Below are 25,304 nucleotides of genomic sequence, written 5' to 3'. Positions count from 1 at the left end.
GAAATAGATATTAGAACAAATCAAAATGGCATAAATTCAACTTGATTCAAGGGATAAAATATTTGTAATATAATGTGCAAGAGAACTTAAATGAAACTGAACATTGAAAACAGTTTGAACTTTTGAAACATGGAGAATGAAACGAACAGGTGCAAAGCATAAGCATTTGGCGAAACAAACCAAATTTGCATAATTTATACACATGAGTTAAGCTTGGAGAAAACAGGGCCATGCAGATTAAACAAACAATTGTCTGAACAATAAACCAATCATGTCATTTTATTCAACTTTTCAAGTAATTTCACATCTCTGGAATTTCAAGAGTGACATTACAGAGACAAATCCACATTTCCTTTCACAACTCAATACCCCCTTGTCAAACTGAAGAATGAAAAATAAGTTTTTGTATAATTAACATAATATATATATATATATATATATATATTAACCAAGAAAAACAAAAGGATTGAATGAAAAATATTCTGCCAAAATGATCACATTGACACATTAGCAAATCAAAAAGAGAAAAATATATAGAAAGGTAGCTAAGAAAAATTATTATGTTTAACCTTAAGTACATGACAAGGTAAAAGGTAGAGGTATATACACGGCAGTGTTATTCTCCAATCTAACTCATGCAGGGAAATCCTAGATTTTGTTAACCATAACCATTATATTTGACAAAAATTAGATCTGTTCTTTGCTCTAGCATCAAACTGGATAGAACCGAGGGCTGTAGTTAGGAAGCAGGGAAGGCAGAACACTAGTGAGGTATTTTTATGGGATCGGCCAAACAGTATGGACCAGTCCTCGTCTGGGGTTGTACAAGCAGGATAATGAGGGGTGAGGCAACCCAATCTTGGGGGGAGGGACGCAGACGTTGCCAACATGGGATCAGAGGTCTATCAAAGGTGTCTGGCAATGCCAGCTCAGCATGCTGACCAAACATTTGGCATAAGCAGGAATTACACCCTATCTCTTTCTTCTTCTACTCGTCTACTGAGGTATGTATGTGCCATGATGTGAGAAATTCTCAAAATGTTTGCAACACATTTGCTCAATTTACACCTACATAAATGTTTCCAAATGACCATCTATTAATTAAGAAGCAATATCTATAAACAGTGTATGACCTTGGCTAAGTTTACATCATCTACGTACTAAGAGGTGGATGAGGGCAAGAAAAGACAACTACAATTTGTAAAGTGACCCTTTGTCAAAATATCAACTCTCAGAAGTTGAATGAACCTTGTAATGTTTTCTGAGTGCTTGCCATTCACATTAAAGAGTAAGGCGCTATGATCTGCTGCCAGCTCACTCCATTTTTCTGATTATCAGCAAATAATATATATTCTGCTTGAAGCAAATAAAACTTTCGTTTACTTATTTTTGTGAATCTCGTGTTTCATGTTCAACTCTGTGTTTTGTATTGTTCTCCTCAAAAGGGTGGATGAAATAAGAAGGTTTTATGGCACCTTATGCAATATTCCAGTAACATCATGGAACTCTGACAGAATCAAGAACGCCTTGAACAGAATCTAGTTTTAAGCCTGTGTGACAAGAACATTGACACTCACATGGACAACTTGTAGTGTTTGAGAGTTTTGCTACACACAATGGACAATTTAATCGAGTTTACCACAGTGTGTATCAATAAAGCATTCCAGGAAGTTTGTATGTCAGACTGTTCAAACATGCTATATCTTCGTCTGAAATTTATTTTGCAAACTGCAAAATGTTATTCAAAGCATGCATTGAAACTGACTTAGGTTTCATGTCTACTGGAAAGTGTTAAGAAAAGAAAAGAAGAATAAACTCTGTTGTGTAAACTGGAAATGGGATTTATTCTCTGTAAATCTACCCCCAACCCAGACAGAAGGGTAGACAACTCCTACAGTACATCCAGGGGGCGCCACCTTCCTGTCTGGGAGGGGCCATACAGCCAAGACTTCCAGAGGTAGAATAGTCACAATAACTTACCAAAAATGTCTGTACACCTTTGGAATATTTTGTATTCTCCTAGAAAATAGATGGCGGCCATTTCCTTCCAACAACAACTTTGTCTTTTATCAACAATTTTTTACACAGTTGTCGACTGATGACATGACATTGGCTATATGTACAGCGTGAGATACAGCGTAAGGCACAACAATATCAACTTCACACAAGTTCCCAGTGAAAAACACCTGCTACCTTCGCACGTATAATCGTCCAATCGGTTGTGACCAGCAGCACACTGACACGTGTACGAGCCAATCGTATTAACACACACTGTGTTGCTAGTGCAATGGTGGCCATTTTTCCCACCCTCGGTAGCACACTCATCGATGTCTGAAAGAGAAGAAAAGATACTTTTTAATTAACACAAAAACAAAGTTGTACGTGGAATGTTACCACCAAAACTAACAGGCAACAACAAAAATACCTTGTAATGAAATGCACACATCCACACTTGTAATTGCATATTCAAATATACAGAACATCAAGTGAGTTGGGCTAAATGTTGACTTGAAACCAAGGGTGCTCACCTACCTTAAACCATACAAATAGAGAAAAATTGTAATGTGTCATCTCATTGTAAACAACATTGCATATGTTTGTGATATGACAATTCTAATCCTATAAGAAACTTAAGTTTTGTATTTTTCAGTTTTGTATTGTTTAAAATTCTAAGCTGTTTTTGATGTTGTTGTTGTTGTTTAATGCAGCACTCAGTACACCTGTTTGATGTTAGTCTGTAAATACTTGAGTTTGGACCAGATAATCAAGTGATTGACATCATGAGCATTCATTTTCACAATTAGGACAACGACATACATCAACCAAGTCAGCAAGCCACACCAGATTGATCCCTCTTACAAGATCATTCTAACCTTCTTGTTCATGGGGGGCAAGAATGACTCCTGGAGACCAATTTTAATCTGGATCTTCATGGAGGTGAAACAAAACTATTAAAACCCATGAACATCAGATACAAGTTACAGAAATATAGATACTTTCAAAACTGAATGCTAAGACTTGTGTAAACTTTGCATTAAAATTTGAAGCCAAAGGTCAAAAACCTTTCTTGAAGATGAGAATTCTGAATTCTGTTGCCTTATATAGACATTCCTCCCATGACCCGTATCTTGAGAACTAAAGCTGTTCATGACTCTTCAGCTACAGCCATATTTTGTGAGAATTTTTTCCCCAACTGCCTGTAATTCTACCTTTGGCTTGTCATAATCCATCACTTAGTTGTATTTGTACAAGATGGTCCAACCAACACAGCAATAACCACTTCTACAGTAAACATCAGCCGATTAACCAATCAAAAACAAGAAATGCCCAACTCGACCAATCACAACACCCAATTCATGATTAGTCTGTTTTAAAGCATGGCTGGATACCAGGTTCAGAACCTTTGAGGTAACAAAGACCAGAGTTTTCCTTGCCATCTTAGATTAAGTATTCTAAGTAGTACAATACTGATAAAGATAAGTTCTAAGAAAAGAAACTCCAATGTTGAAAAGAACACAATAGAATCAGGAAAGCAACAATACCTGGAACGTGGGTTTCATGTTGCCAAAGTAAGACTCTCTGGACAGGAACCTGACAGGTAACTAAAATCATCTGAGCTCTTATGTTTAAGCTGATGAGTTAAACTGATGGTTTGTTTTCATCTTCACAAAGCAATGTTTTCGGATGGTTCCATATACCATGGCTGTCTCTATCACCAAGGACGTGTATAACAAGGATTCCATCTTGGCTCCAATAACCTTTACTTTTGTCTCTGATGAACATATCATGCCCCTGACTTATGGTGCCATTCACCTCTGTGTGATATATCATCACTGCTTTTTAATGCAAACTTTTCCATTTCACTCGGAACAAAGACTCAACATATTGCTCGTTATTAAGCATTCACAAATAACTTCACAAAGGACTTGCAAATGTTATTATCTGCTTTTTTTCACTCATAAAGTAGCAGAGGAGTCACAATAATATCTTTTCCATACTCAGACAATATGTTCAGTTATTAATGCAGCTATTAAGGTAGGGACTCATCACCTATATGTTCAGCTATTAAGGTAGGGCTCATCACCCATATGTTCAGCTATTAAGGTAGGGCCTCATCACCTATTATGTTCAGCTATTAAGGCAAGACTCATCACCTATATGTTCAGTTCATATGTTCAGCTATTACCGCAGCAGGGCTCATCACCTATATATTCAGCTATTAAGGCAGGACTCATCACTGATATATTCAGCTATTAAGGCAGGACTCATCACCTATATGTTCAGTTGTTAAGGCTTATCACCTATATCAGCAGCTATTATTAAGGCAGGGCTCATCACCTATATATTCAGCTGTTAAGGCAGGGCTCATCACCTATATGTTCAGCTATTAAGGCAGGACTCATCACCTATATGTTCAGCTATTAAGGCAGGACTCATCACCTATATGTTCAGCTATTAAGGCAGGACTCATCACCTATATATTCAGCTATTAAGGCAGGACTCATCACCTATATATTCAGCTATTAAGGCAGGACTCATCACCTATATATGTTCACCTATAGCTATTACTAGGCAGGACTCATCACCTATATGTTCAGCTGTTAAGGCAGGGCTCATCACCTATATGTTCAGCTATTACGGCAGGACTTATCACCTATATGTTCAGCTGTTAAGGCAGGGCTCATCACCTATATATTCAGCTGTTAAGGCAGGACTGACAAGACTATCATAAATCAACACATTCACACATCTGTTCAATTTAAGCAGATCAAAGAAACTTGATTAACAAAATACAAATTGTTCATTCTTCTGTCAGTTCATTTCCTACCTAGGTGTTACGCCTACTCGTTGCACACAACCTATATATTCTGTATGCTATATTTTTAATAAAATTCTTGATTTTCTTTGAGTTTGTTAAACCAATGAATGGGCAACAAACTTATGAATAGTGATACATTGGACAATACTTCAGTCAAAGCATGACAGCCAATTGATGACAGAAAAAAAGTGGCTCAGGTCTTTAAATTTTAAAATTTCCAGCAACCAGATATGCAACATTTTGTACACTGAAGGTGAGGTCACTCAAACCCAAGGGGCTACCTTGGCCATCCTCAAATCCAAGAATCAAAAGCCATTGGTTGTTGCAGGGACGTGTAATACTCCAATTGTGATAGAGTCCTTATACCAGACAGAACAAGGACAGTTCAAATTCAACCATGACTTTATCACGCCATCGGTGCAGCCTAACATGGCTTTTTCCGACATTCCCATCAAAATGACAGAATAAATCTCAATATCTTCTTTCACATTCAAATTTAAACCTGACAATGTCACTCCATGGGTGCTGCCTAAAATTGGTTTTTCCATTAAATATACAGGATACACCTCAATATCTTAATGCCGAGATTTGATGACTCTTTACCCCAGTGAGAGGAAATGAACTGTGATGAAATATTCAATAAAACATCTTGTCGAGGAAAATGATAACATTTTATGTATGTAATATCAGAGTATTGGGTACTGAGAGGAGCATTAGGTAACATTTCATGTCTGTGATAGCAGAGAAAATTATTACAGTCTATCCCCTCTATACTGCTTCCTACAAATGACAAACTCCATCAATCAAGCACAAATCACTGATCTCTGCCTGCAGATGGACAGAATGTGAGGGTCACGATGACTGACCAATAAGACACAATTCCATATTTTGAGTCAATTCTTCAGAAATATTTCCAAATTAGCTATAGACAATGCCAATGCGATTATCATTATAAAACCAGTCAATCTTATGCCATGGATATGGTAATTAAGAGATATCATAAGCATGATTTAATAATTCACTCACATTCTTAGCCCCTTCATGGTTAGCCTCATTGTAATTTACGGAATTTGTACAAGAGTCGAGCCAGTAAATCCATAGAGACCAATAACCCCTTGAACAAGGAAATAGCCTCCCTGTGATAGAGTTCTTCTAATAGCTCAATCTCTAGGGCGTGTTTGGATAGTGTGTTAAAATGCTTTACCAATACCGGCTTCATCGACTACGAATGCTAAACAGACTGCATCATGGGCAATAATGCTGCTGTCCTATAAACTTTGACTGATAAGTATAAAAATAATACAGAGAATTACAAAAGTTTTGATCAAATTCTTTCATTTTGTCTTAAGTGAATAATGCTGCTGTCCTTTAAGCTCTGACTGATAAGTATAAAAATAATACAGAGAATTACAAAAGTTTTGATCAAATTCTTTCATTTTGTCTTAAGTCAATAATGCATTTCTACACAGCAATTTTTTTCAACAAGTGAGCTGATAAAATATAAATACTACTTTCAATAACAAAATATCAAACCATATTGGCATTTGAATTTACAAAATAGTCTGGGTGTTTTCTTAATTATGGATTAAAACCACAGCATGTTTCTAATTTGACTAGATGAAAAAGAGCTGATTATTAAACTTAAAACAGAAATGCTTCAAGAAAATGATTTATGGCAATTGTAACATCTTTAACATTGGATTTATCATTACTTAGATTTTTTCCTTTCCGTCTTAATAATCAACATATGTTTTCTCCAGACTGTTGCCTACGGTTACTGCATCTCTCTACGATACAAATCTTTCCGAGATCAAAGGCGAAAGTATATCTTTCACACTAAATAATCTATATTTCCGCATTTTTTACCCTATTTTCAATGATGAACATGTGTACTTTCCAGATCTTTGCTTGAGGTTGCTATCTCTTTGAACAGATACAAATCTCTCCCAAATCCACCAACACCATAAAACTTTACCTACTCATCCTCAAGCTAAATGGGACAAAGAAAATTAAGGCTGTACAGGAAATGGGCATAAAGCTTACTCAACTCAAATCCTCTCTTATTTTTTGTCGAGACAGAGATAAAATGAACTTGTTCCCCCCTCCTTCAACCGAGCTAACAGGTGGTCCAACTGTAGAGGTAATGCTATTATCACATGGAAGGCAAATGCCTTAGTTCCCCCTATCTCGTCTGAAACACTGCGAGGCGGGGGGACCTCAAGCCCCCTGGGCCCTTGTGAAAGATCACAACTATAAATATTGCGAACGCTGGTAGGTAGCAGACGTATTGCGTGATCAGAGGCCAAGCAGCTTCCTGGAATGAAACTTAGACACAAATACCATCGTATAATGTTAAGATAATTCTAAACTTCACCAGATCAGTCAATCTTCCTCACAGAAATATCACAACTTTTCCTGTTTACAGAGCAAATTTGTCATAATAAGCATATGGACGTTTCTTGGTTCTGCTTATACATTCAGCAGACATTTCATTCCATATCTAATTCACTGCAATTATGGCTTAACACCGATTCCACCCTCCGAGATGGACTCCCACCCTGATCAGTCAATGACCTTTGAAAGGTCTCTATCTAAGCAGTTCCAGACAGCATGGATTTTGTAGACAATGCCCTCAGTTAACCGCAATCCCAGCCTATACAAACATGTTGGACACGATGCAGATACCTTCAACTTGCAGAATGCCATCCACTCCCTGACCCCGCTAAACTGCAGAAATCTCCAACACAAATATGCAGCAACCTTTCAGGTATTCCTTCTCCCCTGGAAGGAACTGACACAAGATTGGAGAAGTCTGTTCATTTGTGGTGAGAATTTCAATCTAAACATGACTCTCAGATCTATTCCTAGTCAATTCAATACAATCTAACATTTGCAGTATCAGATATCAGAGTTGAAGCTTGAAAGGGGCTGAGATGCAGTATCTACATATACACACAGGTCAACACACTCAAGGCCAAACCATTCACACAAATGTTTCTCATCAAGAGTTGATGTTTTAAAGTGAGTGAGTGAGTTTAGTTTTACACCACTTTTTGCAATATTCCAGCCATATCATGGCGGGGGACACCAGAAATGGGCTTCATACATTGGTCCCATGTGGGGAATCAAACCTGGGCCATTGGTTTGGCATGACAAGTGAACGCTTTAACCACTAGGCTACCCCACTGCCTTTATGTCTTAAAGAAGAACACAGTCACCTGCCAAGGACTCTGGAGAGTCATGCTTCATGTCATGTATGAACATTGTCTCGATGCAATTACAGAAATCAGTAAACATTAGATTAATATACAAAAACAATAAAACTACGAATTTTGTTGTAGTTTTTGTCAAGAAAATCCGCCAAAATCAAATTTAATTGTTCCATGTACCTAGGAATGAAGACATCAATCATGTCATTTTGGGGGTTCAAAACCAATCCAATGGGTTTCAAGATGGACTTGAACATAAAATTCATCACCTTTTCTGTAAACATCTCTAAGAATGTAATTTCAGCAATTAACTAAGGTCACCACAAAGGCATTAATAAATTTACCAAAGAAGGAATAAATGTTTTCTTCTAGGAATATTCTTGTTGTAGCTGCCTTTAAACAATGTCCAATTTGACATAAAAAACATGTAGGAATGTTGGAACTCAGTATTTGCCAGAAAGAACTTCTTTAACAAATTTTGGTCAAATTGTCAATTGCTGTTCCATTAAAAAATGTCTAATTTTGAACATAATTTCATCAATGCTGCTGTGTGAATTTGTGTACACTGACAATATTAATCCACAATCTTGGTCAATTACAAGTAAGCTGTGTAAAACAGCACCTGAGCTGATGACCTTGCACATGATAATGTGTCACCAATAAGTGTAAAGGTGAGTACATTGTGGCCTTGTGTAGCAGATTGTGACTCACAGTATACCGGTGAGTACCATATTCTTTGTACTACGTGCCACAGGCACTTACAAAAGTGACAGAGGGTTGGTGGTGCCGGTGAGTTAATTGTTTTCAGAACTCTGGGGAGAATAAACAATTTTCCAACATCAATGAAGCTTGACTGGACAACAACATAAACCCTTCTCTGCTGCAATGTCTACAAATGAAAGTCTGAAATGTGTACTGGCATGTGAAACTTTCAGTCTTAGGCTTTTCACAAAGATCACGTACAGATCAATCTAGAAGTTCATCATGTTGAGGTTATTGGAGCAGAGCACAAAAAATGTTGAATACAGTAGTCATGTATAGATCAGTCAGTGACTAACAGTGTAAATGGTGAATGTATTGTAACCTTGTTTAGACAAGTTAATCACATTTGTGCCTGTATCAACTCACTTGTTGCCCATATAAAACATTTGTGTGCATATCATCATCACTGTATGTACATAATAAGAGGTTATTACATGACAGTTTTCCTTTCGCCAGTCATATCAGCCCGAGACTACCATATCAGGCTGAGGACCAAAGGTCCCGAGGGCTGATATGACTGGCCAAAGTGAAACTGTCCTAACATTTTTGTCATATACCACATCAAGGGACGTAACTATAAAATAAACTAGGCTCCAGTCTATTGAAGTTTCGAGCGTTTGCATGTATTAATTCCGTACAAGTTTAGTAGCAAGGCAATACGACTGATATGCATTTTGGCCCGGGTGGTCAATATAGGCATATGCTGACAGCCAGTATTGTATGTGCAAAATGGTCCATATTATTCATAGGTATATGATAAACACATTTATGCCATGCATACACATATACATCCAATACAATCATATATGTGTTCATATCAGTACAAGTGTATTTGTTTATACCTTAACACATGTACATCCATACACTCATATCATACTCATTACTTGCATGCACTTCTTCATCTGCCATGTTCATCTTCCACAAACCCGCAGCAACATCAACACATGATGATGGCGCCAGACCGATTTGTGACAGATAGAACTGGCTGGTTGCACACCTACCCTGACAGTAATGTCCATCGCCTTGGAAACCAGGTAAACACTGGCATGCATAGCGGGTGGCAAGGTTGATGCAGCTAGCATTCTTGTGGCAATCATGGCCAAGAGCACAAAAATCTGTCCCTGAAATGAAATTGGTTTGGATTAATGTAATGAGTTAGTGGATTCCAAATATGGGGTATAAAACGACCCATGTCACAAAACAGACAAATGAGAAACCGATTGGTTAGGTTTGAGAATCCCATGTATATATTGTCATAATAGCCATTGAGCAAAATATCCATGTGCCAAAGTCACAGATCAATGACCAATCATTGACCCAAAGTCATAGGCCACCAACCATTCCATGCCCCAAGGTCATAGACCATCAACCATTCCATGTCCCAAAGTCTTAGATCACCAACCATTCCATGTTCCAAAGTCTTAGACCACCAACCAGTCCATGTCCCAAAGTCTTAGATCACCAACCATTCCATGTCCCAAAGTCTTAGACCACCAACCATTCCATGTCCCAAAGTCATAGACCACAACTAGTCAATGTCCTAAAGTCATAGACCACCAACCATTCCATGCCCCAAAGTCTTAGACCACCAACCATTCCATGTCCCAAAGTCTTAGACCACCAACCATTCCATGTGCCAAAGTCATAGACCACCAACCATTCCATGTCCTAAAGTCATAGGCCACCAACCATTCCATGCCCAAAGGTCATAGACCATCAACCATTCCATGTCCCAAAGTCTTAGACCACCAACAATTCCATGTTCCAAAGTCTTAGACCACCAACCAGTCCATGTCCCAAAGTCTTAGATCACCAACCATTCCATGTCCCAAAGTCTTAGACCACCAACCAGTCCATGTCCCAAAGGCTGAAACTACAACTTAAGCTCTTCCCACTATATCTCTGTATTTGACAAGTTTGTATTTTTCTGTGTTTATAGATGCAGTAAATAGGAAACTGAAGATGACATTTTGTTCGATGGTATCCCCGATGGAAGCTCTACAGACTCAGTTCTACAAGTTTATTGTAGAACTCAGTTAATCATTACTTCCATCCTTCAACACAGACTTATGACTGTCAATGCCCTATGATCACTTTGTGGAAGGGAGCCCTGAAACCAAGACAGTAGCTGAATGCCATACATCCCTTGTAGTATAGGGCTGAATGCCATACATCCCTTGTAGTATAGGGCTGAATGCCATACATCCCTTGTAGTATAGGGCTGAATGCCATACATCCCTTGTAGTATAGGGCTGAATGCAACTGGGGTAGTTTTTGTGGAACTGAACTTTAAGCAAACCTGTGTTTCCTGGATGTCAGCCACTGAATTCAGTTAACTATTCCAAACTGAAAACTTCCAACTGTTATGTTTGGAAACTTCAGGGTATTTCAAGCTTCATGTTATGGGGCGTGCCATGCTGCCTGTTTGCTCAAGCTAAGTAAAAGGTAAATAATATCCCAACAGGCAAATTGTTCACAGATTAAAATTCCAGTGGCTATTTCCCTCCTATAGTCATTCAACTCCTATCTTGGGAATAGCTACTATGAACCAACAGTTCCTGGGAATGGCTAGTATGAACTAACAGTTCCTGGGAATGGCTAGTATGAACCAACAGTTCCTGGGAATGGCTAGTATGAACTAACAGTTCCTGGGAATAGTTACTATGAACCAACAGTTCCTGGGAATGGCTAGTATGAACTAACAGTTCCTGGGAATAGTTGGTATGAACCAACAGTTCCTGGGAATGGCTAGTATGAACTAACAGTTCCTGGGAATAGTTGGTATGAACTAACAGTTCCTGGGAATAGTTGGTATGAACTAACAGTTCATGGGGATGGAAATAGTTGGTATGAACTAACAGTTCCTGGGAATAGTTGGTATGAACTAACAGTTCCTGGGAATAGTTGGTATGAACTAACAGTTCCTGGGAATAGTTGGTATGAACTAACAGTTCCTGGGAATAGTTGGTATGAACTAACAGTTCATGGGGATGGAAATAGTTGGTATGAACTAACAGTTCATGGGGATGGAAATAGTTGGTATGAACTAACAGTTCCTGGGAATAGTTGGTATGAACTAACAGTTCCTGGGAATAGTTGGTATGAACTAACAGTTCCTGGGAATAGTTGGTATGAACTAACAGTTCCTGGGAATAGTTGGTATGAACTAACAGTTCCTGGGAATAGTTGGTATGAACTAACAGTTCCTGGGAATAGTTGGTATGAACTAACAGTTCATGGGGATGGAAATAGTTGGTATGAACTAACAGTTCATGGGGTGGGAATAGTTGGTATGAACTAACAGTTCATGGGGATGGGAATAGTTGGTATGAACTAACAGTTCATGGGGATGGGAATAGTTGAATCAATCCACACATTTGTGATACGATGACCTGTGTCAGTCAAGTCAATGTGCTTAACCACCTGGTCCTGATTTCTCAAAACAAACTAATTTTTTACTCAAATTTCAAACTGAGTTTGACAATTTGAAACAGCTGAGTTTCTTTCTAACTCAGTCGCAACCAAAAATACAAAACAACTCATGTAACCTATCTATCTAACTCAAATTGTCTACTAACTTAGTGCTAAGTTTGAGTTTTATATCTATTTCAGTTTATTCTGGTAAATGCATTTTCCTGCTTTATCTCAAATTAGAGTAAAACTGTAACTTCAGTCAAAACTACGACTTAAATTTGTTTTGAGAAATCGGGGCCTGATCCTGTTAGTTGCCTCTTATAACAAACACGGGTTGCAAAAGACTGATGCTAACCCAGATCTTCACCCCTGAAATATTACATAAAGCACATGACTACTGTCAACAGCAAGCCCACCTTTACAGACCGGACAGCACTCTCCTGGTATCTGTAGATGCTCGGACTCGGGACAATTCAGCTGTGTACAGCTTGTGGCTGGTTCCTTCCTCTGACATAACATTTTTCCTTTCTGAAAGTACAAAAAGACACACTGTCAAAGACATCTATAGATATGTATATGACTTTTTTTCCCCTGTCTTTCTAACATGTGGTATATGTGGTATATTTGACCTAATCCTGTGACTTACACTGCTATATAAGTTTGATGACGGTATATTTATCTCAATGGTTCTATAATGGCATTCGAATGGAAACTGTCAATGTTTATAAATATCTAGGACTTATGATAACTCCCAAATTGATTTGGACTAGGGCATGTAAAACATTATCTGATCAAGCTAATAAGGCACTGTGGCGATCAAGTCATTTATAAGACGATACGATATGTCACTCTCAGAAGGATTTTATATTTTGATAAAAAAATTGTACCAATTCTAACATATGGTGCTGAGATATGGGGTTTTAAAAAGAGAGAAAGTATTGAAATTGTCCATCTAAAATTTTGCAAATTTTTACTCCAGATTAGTTACAGATCATCTAATGCTGTTGCATATGGGGAATGTGGGAGGGCACCCTTAAGCAATGTGTGTTATGTCAAATGTATTAAATACTGGCTAAGATTATTGAGAATGCATCAAAGTAGATATCCATATCAATGTTATAATTTTTATTATCTGTTGAATTCAGGAAACGCCCCACATGGGCTCGGGCATGTCAGTGATTTGTTACAAAATAAACCCTTCTTCTATATGTCACCTATTTCTGTTTCTGTGTTGATATTGTTTAACGCTGCACTCAGCAATATTCCAGCTATATGGCAGCGGTCTGTGAAGAACGGGTCTGGACCAGACAATCCAGTGATCAATAGCATAAGCATCAATCTACACAATTGGGATACGAGATGTCATTTCTGTAACTTCCTGTGCTGTATGTTCAAATTGTCAAAATTATGTAATGTCTTTAATAAACACATCCATGTGGGGTGATTTCTTTCAGTGAAACACAACAAGTAACACTATGACAGCACAAAAGCCTATGTTGTATTTACCACCAGATAAAAGAATGTTTTGTAATGTTTACTCCCCTAGGTCAGTTGAAACATCAAAAAGGAAGAGCATTTTCTTGAAAACAAAGATGGGTGATGCTACAAAATGACAGATCTTTGGAGAAGTTTGTAGTTTACATAAATCTTTCTGGCACTTGTACACATTAAGCATTTATCTTTCACACTTCCATGGCAGTCTACAAACACTTATGCATATTATTTTCTTCTAAAAAACAGATTAAAATATTTGTTGAAACTTTTATGGTGATGACAACAGTTTCATAAGATAGGAAGCCCGACTCTTCCAAATGGGTCATGTTAGAAAAGTCAGTGACTCTTAAAATGTTAATATTTATCAATTATAATGCCATTTAGTATACTTACATTACAGGTACAATTTACACACACTCTAGGACTGAACTTTTCACCGTGGTCATAATACTTTCCACTGTAAAAACAGTTTGCTGAAAAACAAAAGTATTGGATTAGGATAAGGCTAAAACAATCAAGTGAACATAGATCACGACAGAGGACTAATGGCACATTATTAAATTTGTCAGAGATGTAGTTATTGTCAAAAGTAGAATATTATTCAGTGGATGCATGACAGAAACCAGTGAGTGAGTGAGTTTAGTTTTACACTGCTTTTAGCAATGTTCCAGCAATATTACGATGGGAGACACCAGAAATGGGCTTCACACATTGTACCCATGTGGGGAATCGAACCCGGGTTTTCAGCGTGACAAGCAAATGCCTTAACCACTAGGCTACCCCACAGCACACCAGAAACCAGTGATCATGGCTTCAAATTCTAGTTTATTCTGACTATGTCTTTAGGTTTGTCAGAGTGGTACCCTTGCTCGTGAATTTCATCAAAACGGTGAACATCAGTGACCTACAAGTCTTTCCTCCCAAGCTGACATGCTGCTATATAACTGGAATACCGTTCAAAGTGACATTAAACCAAATTCACTCTATATATTCTAGTACTCTAGAACTATGTGTTTGTATTCAGCAATATTCCAGCTATATGATGGTCATCTGTAAATAACATATTCTGGACCAAGCAATCTAGTGGTGGACATCATGACCTCTGCATTACCCAAGACAGTGAGTCTGACCATCAATGGCCAACCAGTATGGGTTGCTGAAGATCAATTCTAACCTTAATCTTCAAGGAAGATTGTGATAGGTGTATCATGTTTACAAAGTACAGATGTATTTAGTTGTGCATCTTACAAATGACCTAGTGACAAAGGGTAACCTCCATTGACATCTAACAGAACATAATTTTATCAAAAACACTTCAGCGTTACACAGGAGTCCATTCAATTTCTATCATTGTGAGACATTATTGGACAAAAGCATCTGCAGTTTGTCTTGTATCAACAGTTTAAACTCCAAGGGGAGATTAACACCCATCTATCTCAATTCTTGTACACAATATTCTTCCTGTACAATTTCATTAGTGGCTAGCAAGTCCATTTATCGGTGATCCCCTGGGTAATCTCCCTTGCTAGCAGACATTTTGATATGTCACCAGAGACAAGGTGAGAGTTGGCGTGTCAGACTGATCTCCCGCTGATCAATCAGCCGGTCAGCCGGACTGAGGTGTCTGGCCTAGTAACTTACTTAGCCAACCACTGATTTAGCTTGGTGTGAAACTTTACACCACACAGAGCCCGGAGATTAAGCAGACAGTTAATTGGCCTGCTGCAAACTTGTGAACTATTCTATCATCTGGTTCTGTTAAGAATAATGTGCATCATTTTAGATCATTTCCATTTCTGATTTGATTATCCCCTTCGAAAGGACATAGCTGATGCAGATTCTAATGACATAATGCAACGAAAATATAAATATTTCTCACTATAAGCATATTTTCAAATGACGGGTCACCAAACTTTCTTTCTATTCTCTGAAGGCAACAGAATACAGAACTAATGTTAAGCTATACAACTGCATTAGAGAAGTTCATGTTTACTTACGTGATAGAGGAATATAAAATATCAATTACAATTCATTTTTTAAAGAAAATGTAAGCAATCCAAATATTATAGATTAACTTGTGAATAAACAGCCTATTGTATGGTTTCCATCTGTAAAAGACATCAGTAGCTCGGAACTCAAGCTGAAAATGAATATCAAACTATGACTCATATCTTTAAAAACTAGACTTTCACCAAACCAGCCCTTATATTTCATGGCACATCCATCAATGTCAAATTCCATTTAAAAGATGAGCTTTTACTAATATGTGTATGACTGTCTATGAGGAATAAAGCTATCCTCCATCTCCCTAGGTGTAGAGATCCTGCGTAATCAATGTCCCAAACACAGGCACCAGACACAGGGAGTCTTATACACCCATCTGTTGATTGTAAAAGCAATTCCTTCTTCCGTGATTCATCTATGTATCTGTCTGTGTTTATTCAAGATATATTGCCTGTTTTCTTGAGGGTTGTCTCTTAGTCAGACAAACCCTATCACTATGGCAGACTTTTCGATCAGGCCAGGCCAGCCAGTTTGCTTCTGCAGAAGAGCTGCGAACTCTCTAAAGGAACAGTTTTTGTGACATTTCTTTACACACTTCACACACGTTTTAACAGAGAGGTTTTATTGATAAGACATTTTCAACATGTGTCAACAAAAAAATCAGTTTTGCTATCAGGTACTTTCTTTGATGTTTTTATGAGACGTCTGAGTGGTTTTTTTATGAGCCTATCATTTTACATGGTTTCAATATAGTCCCACATCCATCATATATTTAAAAGAAAGAATCAGAGAAGACGGAGTTACACAACTAACAAGAGGACGAGTGACAGTATGAGTGACGGATATCAAGGAAAAGTTGCAAAAATAATGGTTGAGGCAAAGCCACGCCCTGCTGTTCTCAGTATTGCTCCTTTTTTATCCCGAGGAAGGGAAGTCACTTTTTTCACCTTAGACCCAGGTGTCCGTGTAGGCCTAATGTACATGCAGCTTGAAATATACTGAAGCAAACCCCCAGGATAAAACTGTACTCAAATGATGAACACCAACTGGATCAGAGCCTTAACTGTGGTCAACTTTAAGTTTATAATGAGTGAGTGAGTGAGTGAGTGAGTGAGTGAGTGAGTGAGTGAGAGAGCGAGCGAGCGAGCATGGTTTTACACCGCTTTCAGAAATGTTCCAGCAATATCACGGTGGGGGACACCAGAAATGTGCTTCACACATTGTACCCATGTGGGGAATCAAACCCGTGTCTTCGGCGTGACGAGTGAAGGCCTTAACCACTAGGCTACCCCACCACCCCTTTAAGTTTATAGTCTCACGAGGCAGTGAAATATGTGTGAGTGGCATAACAGTTGTTGACCATAAACATGTTTATTATGAGCATAATCATGAAAGCCTATAAGTTATGTTGTGAGTTCGTCAGGTGACCTGTGACAGTAACAGCATCAGTCCACACATGATCAAGGCCACACACTGCACCCCCTGGTACTTATTTTAATCAAACACATATGACAAACATGGTTTAGAGGAGAATCCCTACTATATACTCACTTAAACATACTGGACAGCATTTTTCTTCTCTATAGACAGGGTTCTTGCACTCCAATTGAGGGCATTGTAATTTTGTACACGTAATACTTCCATTCTGAAAAACAAAAGATTTAGGTGTTATCTTTTAAATGCAATGTACATTCTGATCACATAGCAATTAAATTACTGGCATGTTTCCATGTAATGAGCTAGCTATCTCACAGTAAGCTGCATGTTTCTATATGTAATAGATATACTCATGGTAACAAGTAACAGAACATACTGAAGAACTGCAAAGAACAGTAGTGCTCTATAAATATTGCAGTATCAGTGCTCTCGTGTTAAAGGACTCAGCCGTACGACTAATCTGGTTGGAGAAGAAAAGATGACATCTACATTGTGTATGCTTACAGTGATGCCAACCCTGAATCAAATGAAAGCGGAGTCATGTCTTGCTAAAAGTAATTCCCGAGCCCTGAAGGTGTGAGTTGGGGGTGAGCGTGAGAGAGGGCTTGGGCCCCTTTTGACGGTGGGGATCTGGGGGGCCTCCCCTATGAAACTCTTTAGATTTAGCCTGGAAATATGCAATTTCTGGGCATACCTAACCAGGTAATATATATAACTCAAATGAACATATTTAAATGGCTATTTACTAAAATTCTTTCAAACATTCTAAACTTATAAACATATTTGTATTTTTTTTTAAATCAGTTTTTTGTAGAAAAATCGGAGAGGGGATTTGTATTTGAAAATCGGAGTAACTCCTCCAAAACCGGAGTGGTTGGCATCTCTGTGCTTATCCTATGCATACACAAATGGCACTGAGGTTTGGGGTGGGGCAGTTGTGGACAAAGAGCAAGGCCACCTGGTGTCTACTCAACCTGCACATACACAAGAACGGGGTTTTGGAGGGGGGTGGACAGTGGAAGCGGGTACCCTAAACTAAAACATAAACTCGGTTTATGGGTTTGGGGTAGAATGATTGTGGACAAAAGAAAGGCCACCTGGTGTCTACTGATCACCTTGCACAATCACATGACCATGCTTTTGGATATGTACATTCAGCATAGAAAATTGGGGTTGGGTTATTGTGGACAAGGACTGACTGACTGACTGAGTTTGGTTTTACGCCGCTTTTAGCAATATTCCAGCAACATCACGGCGGGGGAAACCAGAAATGGGCTTCACACATTGTACCCATGTGGGGATTCTAACCCGGGTCTTCGGCGTGACAAGCCAACGCTTTGACCACTAGACTACCCCACTGCCCCTGTGGACAAGGAGAAAGAAGGACACCTGGCATCTACTCACCCTGGACATACACAAGAACAGGGTTTGTTGGGAGTGGACGGTGGTAAAACAACCCTAAACATACACACAGTATAAGGAATTGGGGTTGGGTTATTGAGGACATGGAAGAGGACATATAGAAGACCCCTGGTGTCTACTCACTCTGCACATACACAAGAACAGGGTTTGTTGGGAGTGGACGGTGGTAAAACAACCCTAAACATACACACAGTATAAGGAATTGGGTAAGGTTATTGAGGACATGGAAGAGGACATATTGAGGACACTTGGTGTCTACTCACCCTGCACATACACGCGGCACACTTATCTCGCTCCCACTGCTCCCCTTCTTTCCGAATCGTTCCATTGTCGGAACAACTCCGGGCACATTCACACTGCTCCAAACCAGTTAATCTCTCTTCTGCCTGCAGAAGCTGCAAGAAAACATCAATACCATTAGGATTCCATACACGCTGTATATTTCTACACCTTATAAAGGTCTTAATTCAAAATCTAAATCAAGAAAAGCCTTTATATCACTTGAAAAACTCTTCTCCATTCTATAACAAGTGAGATTTTTTTATCTTTTTGTCAAACTATTTTTCATGAATGCCCATACAGTGAAACCTCGTTAACCTGAATTTGATCAACTCTGTGAGTACTTTGGCAAATCTTGTCTCATGAATAATCAATACCTGATCGCCTACAAACTCATTTAGATTTATACTGTTAATCTGCAGCAAAACCTTGAGACTCTAGTTCACTCAACACCTTTCAACACAACCGTAAACTTTTATTACAGTACACAATCAACAGGAACACAAAACTATTATCATCCACTGGACTTACCTTCATTGATATATTTTCATATAAATTATACATTTCTTTAACTTTTTGTTCCAAAGCTTGATACTGAGCACAAGTTGGACAATCTGCAAAGAAACGATAACTGTATCAGTGTGTTGTCAAATAAATGGAGTTGTTGGTCCATATGATGTCTACTGAACCTTCTTGGTGATGCTACTGGATGAAACATCTTTCTTATTTCTCATTTATCAAATCTGCCATTTAATTCTATGTCCTCATCAAATATAGCCGATTCTTGAAGCAGCCAATCACTGATGATGCTAATAGAGGAAGCCAAAGTATGATGACGTTAAAATGTACATGATTGTGTGTTACCTCATCAAGTGCTTGTGTGTGTGTGTGTGTGTGTGTGTGTGTGTGATGATTTGTGGGTCTGCCATGTGTGGTCTGGGTGTGATAGGGTGTGTGTGTGTGTCAATTTTGTGTGTGTGTACTAGGGTGATGTCCGTGTGTGTTTTGTACATAAAAGGGTCATTTTAAAATTATGTTTAAAACACATGGACTAGGGGATGTCAGGGTCATTGATTTTGTGCTTGACATGCAGGGAGGGTTCATTGACTTTGTGCATGACATGCAGGGGGTTCACATTTTTTTAGGGGGTCATTCACATTGTACATGCTTCTCTATAAAAATCATCATCACCCCCCCTAGCCATAAATTATGATCGGTCACTAAACGTAAAGGCTGAATATGACAAAACACATTCACATACTCAGGAGATCACAGGTGGCTCAATTGTAAACACTACTGCAATTTGCTTTGCAGATTTGTGTCACTTAGATATGGCATGATCGTATGTGGGTTTGAAGCCCAGATTTGCCCTGATCATGAATCTTTCTGTGTGAACACCATACCCATGCTTGTGGGTGTCACCAAAGAGGTACATAACTGTCAGGTCGGCAGGATGTCAGGCTTTTCTCAAACATGAACCTGACATGTTGTGATACAACTGAAATAATGTTCAATACAGTGTAAAGTGAGTTGAGTTGAGTTTTACGCCGCACTCAGCAATATTCCAGCTATATGGTGGCAATCTGTAAATAATCGAGATTGGACCAGACAACCCAGTGATCAACAGCATGAGCATCGATCTGCGCAATTGGGAACTGATGACATGTGTCAACCAAGTCAGTGAGGCTGACCACCCGATCCTGTTAGTCGCCTCTTACGACAAGCATGGGTTACTGAAGGCCAATAGTCTAACCCGGGCCTTCATGGGTCTCAATACAGCCTAAAACACATCTCACTTCACGCCAACAGTTCAAGAGTGGTGTTTCATCAATGAACCCTTTCAGATGGCAAGGAAAAATTCCATCACTTGCCCTCAACACAAACTGAGAATTACAGTAGAATTTCTGCAACTTGTAACAACCTAGCAAATGTATAAGAATACAAAGCAGCAAAAGAGCGATGGCGTGTCATCACGGAGTGAACATTGTTACCCTTTCAGAAGTCATATATGTGAACACTGTGACCAATGTTCATCATGGCAGACTATAAATATCTGAGCCTGGATCAGGCGAAGCAGTCAGTGATTGCATGAATAACAATCAATACCATCGGGTAGACTGACACAACCACAAGGTCACACACACCTTGGCATCAGCTGGCTTCTGTGTACATTATAGGGCACTGGGGATCTCATCTCACCCTGAATCTACACCGGGTTCCCAGTAGGCAATAATGTCATGAATTATGGAATAATATGGAAACAAGTCTTCAAGAATGTAGGACGAGTGAGTGACTGATGTTTACTTTTGTAGCCAGCAATATTCCAGCTCTATCACTGCGGGCTATAAATAACCAAGTGAGTGAGTGAGTTTAGTTTTATGCTGCTTTTAGCAATATTCCAGCAATATCACGGCAGGGGACTAAAAAAAATGGGCTCCACAAATTGTACCCATGTGGGGAATCGAAACCGGATATTTGGCGTGACAAGTGAATGCTTTAACCACCAGGCTGCCCCTCCCCCAATAAATAACCAAGGTTGCACATGGCAAACCAGTGACTGATGGCATGAACACTGTTTTGTTCGTTTGTTGTTTAATGCCACACTCAGCAATATTCCAGCTATATGATGGCCGTCTGTACATACTCGACTCTCGACCATCAATATAGTGATTGAGATCATGTCACTGCAATCGGGACACAATGACATGCATCAACCAGGAGCCTACTCAATCCTGGTAATAATAATAATAAGAAGAAGAAGAATATTTGTATAGCGCTGACTTCCACAACACAAGGGCAATGCTCAAAATGCTGGCAAACACAAACTGATTATTATTACCACAGATAAACCAAGCTGCCTGAGAGGGACTAGAAGGTTTATAGTCACATGACTTATCCCACCAGGTACCCATTTTCTGTGGGTGAACAGAGGCAATTTTGAATAAACTCACTTGCCTAAGGTGAGACCACATATATCACATGTGCTTTAACTTTTATGACAAAAATGGGTTGCTGAAGATTCCTAATAAGGTAACTAGAGCTTCCTCACCTGTATTTTGATCCGGACATTGTAATAAATACCCATGAGATTGAGTAACTATTTTTACATCTTGTAAAGCCCCCTGAAATAGACAAGAAAAGTACAAATTCACATTATGACGCAAAAATGATACAAAACAGGATGCAGAAACTTCAATTAGAAAAAAGTCTTTCTACTACTAAAACTACCAGGAAACGTAAAAGTAGGGATAAAACATTCCTTTTATTCAGGCAGATCTCCATTAAAGTAAATATTTTCTGAACATAATAATGTCTACTTTCTATCAAATTAAAAAACTTATCTTAGTGCATGTCAGTGTTTTTACAACACAGCTGTTGTGTACTGGCTCTGGACATAAGCCATAGGAAAACAACTGGATAAAAACACACCTTCTTCTACTTTAAAACATTAATCAAAATTATTTCAACAAGGTACACATATAAACATCTCAAAGATAACAATTTGTTCTAATTTTGCGTTCAAACTGATATAAATTTGATGAAAATATAAATACATTTCCTGTAATTTCAGCATTAAATCCAATTTACTTCCCTTCATTTACTAACCCACTGCAATACATACATTCAGATATAAACACACCTCCCAGAATTCTCCTCTCACTGCAGCTGAAAGCTATTACGAGTTATAAACAGATCACTGCTAAATTAGTCATTAAATCCTCAAATAGACTCCACATCAAACACCACAAAAACGCTTGATTAAGCAAATACCTCAGGTGCATATACTATTTTCAATTCTCAGTCTCTTATTACCTAATTTAAAGCCATATCAGTGCTTCTTCAGTTTTCTTGCATGTCAGACAAAAACCAGAAATGATATAAACAATGAAGACTCTATTGAATAAGAAGTATTAATCACCCAGAGTGGTGCCAACCATCTTGAAGTGTTTCCTGGGATTCCAACAATAGTTAATTAACCTGTTCCTCGCACTATCACCTCTACACACATGACATTGTTTGGCTGCACGTATTAATACGTCCGCAAGCCCCAGAATAACCATCAGTTTCATCTTTGCCTATCAGCTTCCGCATGTTTGGGTGGAGTGCTTCTAACTCACTATTTACCAAAAATAAAAACGTGTTGGCACTTAAATGTAATTTCACTGTTTAAAAGACTTTGAAATTCTTGGCAATAGAATAGACAAAAAGTTCTATTAAAAAGAATACTTGGCAGAGAAGACACTGTTCCATTAACCCATTGAAGAATAATTGCATGAATGGATGTACCACTGTCATTCCTACATATTCTTCAGCGGCGCCATTAAAGCATGATCTCCTGTATACCACATAAAGAGGAATCGGTGCCAAGGTATTCCATAAGTTAGCATTACAAAGGAAAAATCATCTACCAGTGTCAGTTAGTGGGTTAAACACACAATACAGCTCTCTTTTAGGTTCCTAAGCATACTGGACTGTACGATAACATATTTTGGGGCCTTGCCAGACAGGGCATTATTTGATTTCATGCACTGCAGTGCATGAAATCTGTTTGATATGATTCAGTTGAGGAAAGTCATGGTTGTGTCTCGGTAATGTATCGGTAATGTAAATTAGCATCCATACCTCCGACAGAGTTCATGCTACATATCGTTATAGGTCAGTTGATGTGCAAAGTTGTACATCCACTCTGTAATCTGAAGGGACATTAATCTGCATCAACTTACAAAGCATCCCTTTCAGTGAATACATCCCATCAGTTACTTAGGTGTTGCACAACAACCAAGGATGCATCAGTGCAGGGAAAGAAAAGTGTAGAATGGACAGTTATACATGCTAAATGGCCCATGGCAAGTAAATTCTGTTATTGGCAAACACTCGGAAAGAGGAACAAAGATACTGAGGCAGTCAAAGGGCAGAATATTATTTTTAGATAAATAGCATCATGAACCAGTTCTTCTCCAAAACGGTTGTCTGTTTAGATACCTGCCATCTGTTCAGTTAAACATTAGTAGCAGCTACTACTTCTTCCTGAAGATTCATAAGCGAGATTGTTTGTGTATTGTGGGGAACATTTAATAGTATGAGACAGTGAGTCTTATTGCTTGAATCAACCTGATTGTCATGAGATGTTCATGAAGGTGATTATACTTTGTGAAGTCAGTCTGTCATGAATACACAATGCCATTTAGAAAGTGGTCAAATGTAACAAATGTTATGTTTGAGAAAGTGTAATCCCAAATATAACATTTGTTACAAGTCTGTCATGACCTGAATTTAAAACAATACATGGTTTCTGGTTTGCAGAAAGATAGAAAGTGTCTTTGCATGACTTGATAGAACCTGCTTAGGCTGCCCAGTGCATAAACTTATAGTTGCTTTAATATCTTTATCAATATTTCCACAGTAAAGTGTCCTGCAACAGTGGTTAGTATCTAGAAACAGAGACAATGCTTTTACTCTAGTGATTATGAGTCTTGACTGATCTGCAGATTTTGCTACAATAGTACACATTGCCACACTAATACAATTCAGAAATTATTCATAGTTTGGTGGGAGCAATGGACACACTCATGATAGAAGAGATCACTTTTAGAAATGCAGTCAATACAAAATCAGATAAGTACTGAAAAGTCAGTCCCATCACCACTTCAGACCAGCCTCCCATGAAGTGGGTCGAACTATGCTTGGGACAACAGTCAATTCAAGTTATTCAGCATTACTTTTTTTCCTAAACTCTGGATGTATATCACCTTATGTTGATGATCAGGCTAGCTATTCTCGAAACGTTCGTAGCCCTACGAACATCTTACGCCCATTTTTTAACACATTGGCTGCGATCAAAGTTAAGAATTCTTAGAGCTACAAACATTTCGAGAATAAGGGCCCAGAGCATTACACTAACCATGCTTAAGTTTAACCCAATCAGTTAATTACATGAAGATCATGTCACAGTTTAACCTGGGGATCTGATTATAATGACTTGATCATCTACAATTGGCACCAGGCAGTGCAGCTTATGTTAGTCAAAGACTTAGAGATTTTGTTTGTTGTTTAATGCCACTCTTGACAATACTGGTGGTTGGAAACCAATCACATCTGGACCAGATAATCTAGTGGTTGACATCACGAGCATCAATCTACACAATTTGGATTTGACGGCATGCATCAACCAAGTCAGTGATCCTGACTATCCAATCCCAAGGATCAGTTCTAACTCAGATTTTCATGAGGAAAATGAGGTTGTCAATTGTGTTGTGATTGTACTACTGCTGTTAAATTCTTATACATATAAACATTGATCATGATACATTCCTCTTCCCACATATTCTTGGCACAGCAGGGCAGAAACAAATCATGCAAATCCATGCCTGACATATCAGGTTATAGTTCTCATAACCATAACATTACATGTCGAATCAAATATACCTAACCCACAAAATAACAGATTCAGGAGTATATATCAC

General features: G+C 38.5%; 1 protein-coding gene across 1 annotated transcript in view; it reads right to left on the bottom strand.

Moving 5' to 3' along the window:
- Positions 1-1,825: 1,825 nt before the first annotated feature.
- Positions 1,826-25,304, bottom strand: part of LOC124286553 (protein kinase C-binding protein NELL1-like) — a 141,006-nt gene continuing 117,527 nt past the window's right edge. Inside the window, exons 5-12 of the mRNA XM_046722924.1 lie at positions 21,890-21,972; positions 19,372-19,454; positions 18,825-18,956; positions 17,254-17,347; positions 14,092-14,171; positions 12,621-12,732; positions 9,792-9,911; positions 1,826-2,331 (exon numbers count right to left, since the gene is read on the bottom strand). Of these exons, the coding sequence (XP_046578880.1) occupies positions 2,114-2,331; positions 9,792-9,911; positions 12,621-12,732; positions 14,092-14,171; positions 17,254-17,347; positions 18,825-18,956; positions 19,372-19,454; positions 21,890-21,972 (922 nt within the window). The 3' untranslated portion in view covers positions 1,826-2,113. The remainder of the gene's footprint in view (positions 2,332-9,791; positions 9,912-12,620; positions 12,733-14,091; positions 14,172-17,253; positions 17,348-18,824; positions 18,957-19,371; positions 19,455-21,889; positions 21,973-25,304) is intronic.

The sequence above is a fragment of the Haliotis rubra genome, unplaced genomic scaffold (assembly GCF_003918875.1).
Source record: "Haliotis rubra isolate DU_JTF1 unplaced genomic scaffold, ASM391887v1 Scf386, whole genome shotgun sequence".
NCBI classification, from domain to species: Eukaryota; Metazoa; Mollusca; class Gastropoda; order Lepetellida; family Haliotidae; genus Haliotis; species Haliotis rubra.
This window is presented reverse-complemented; position numbering and strand designations above follow the sequence as displayed.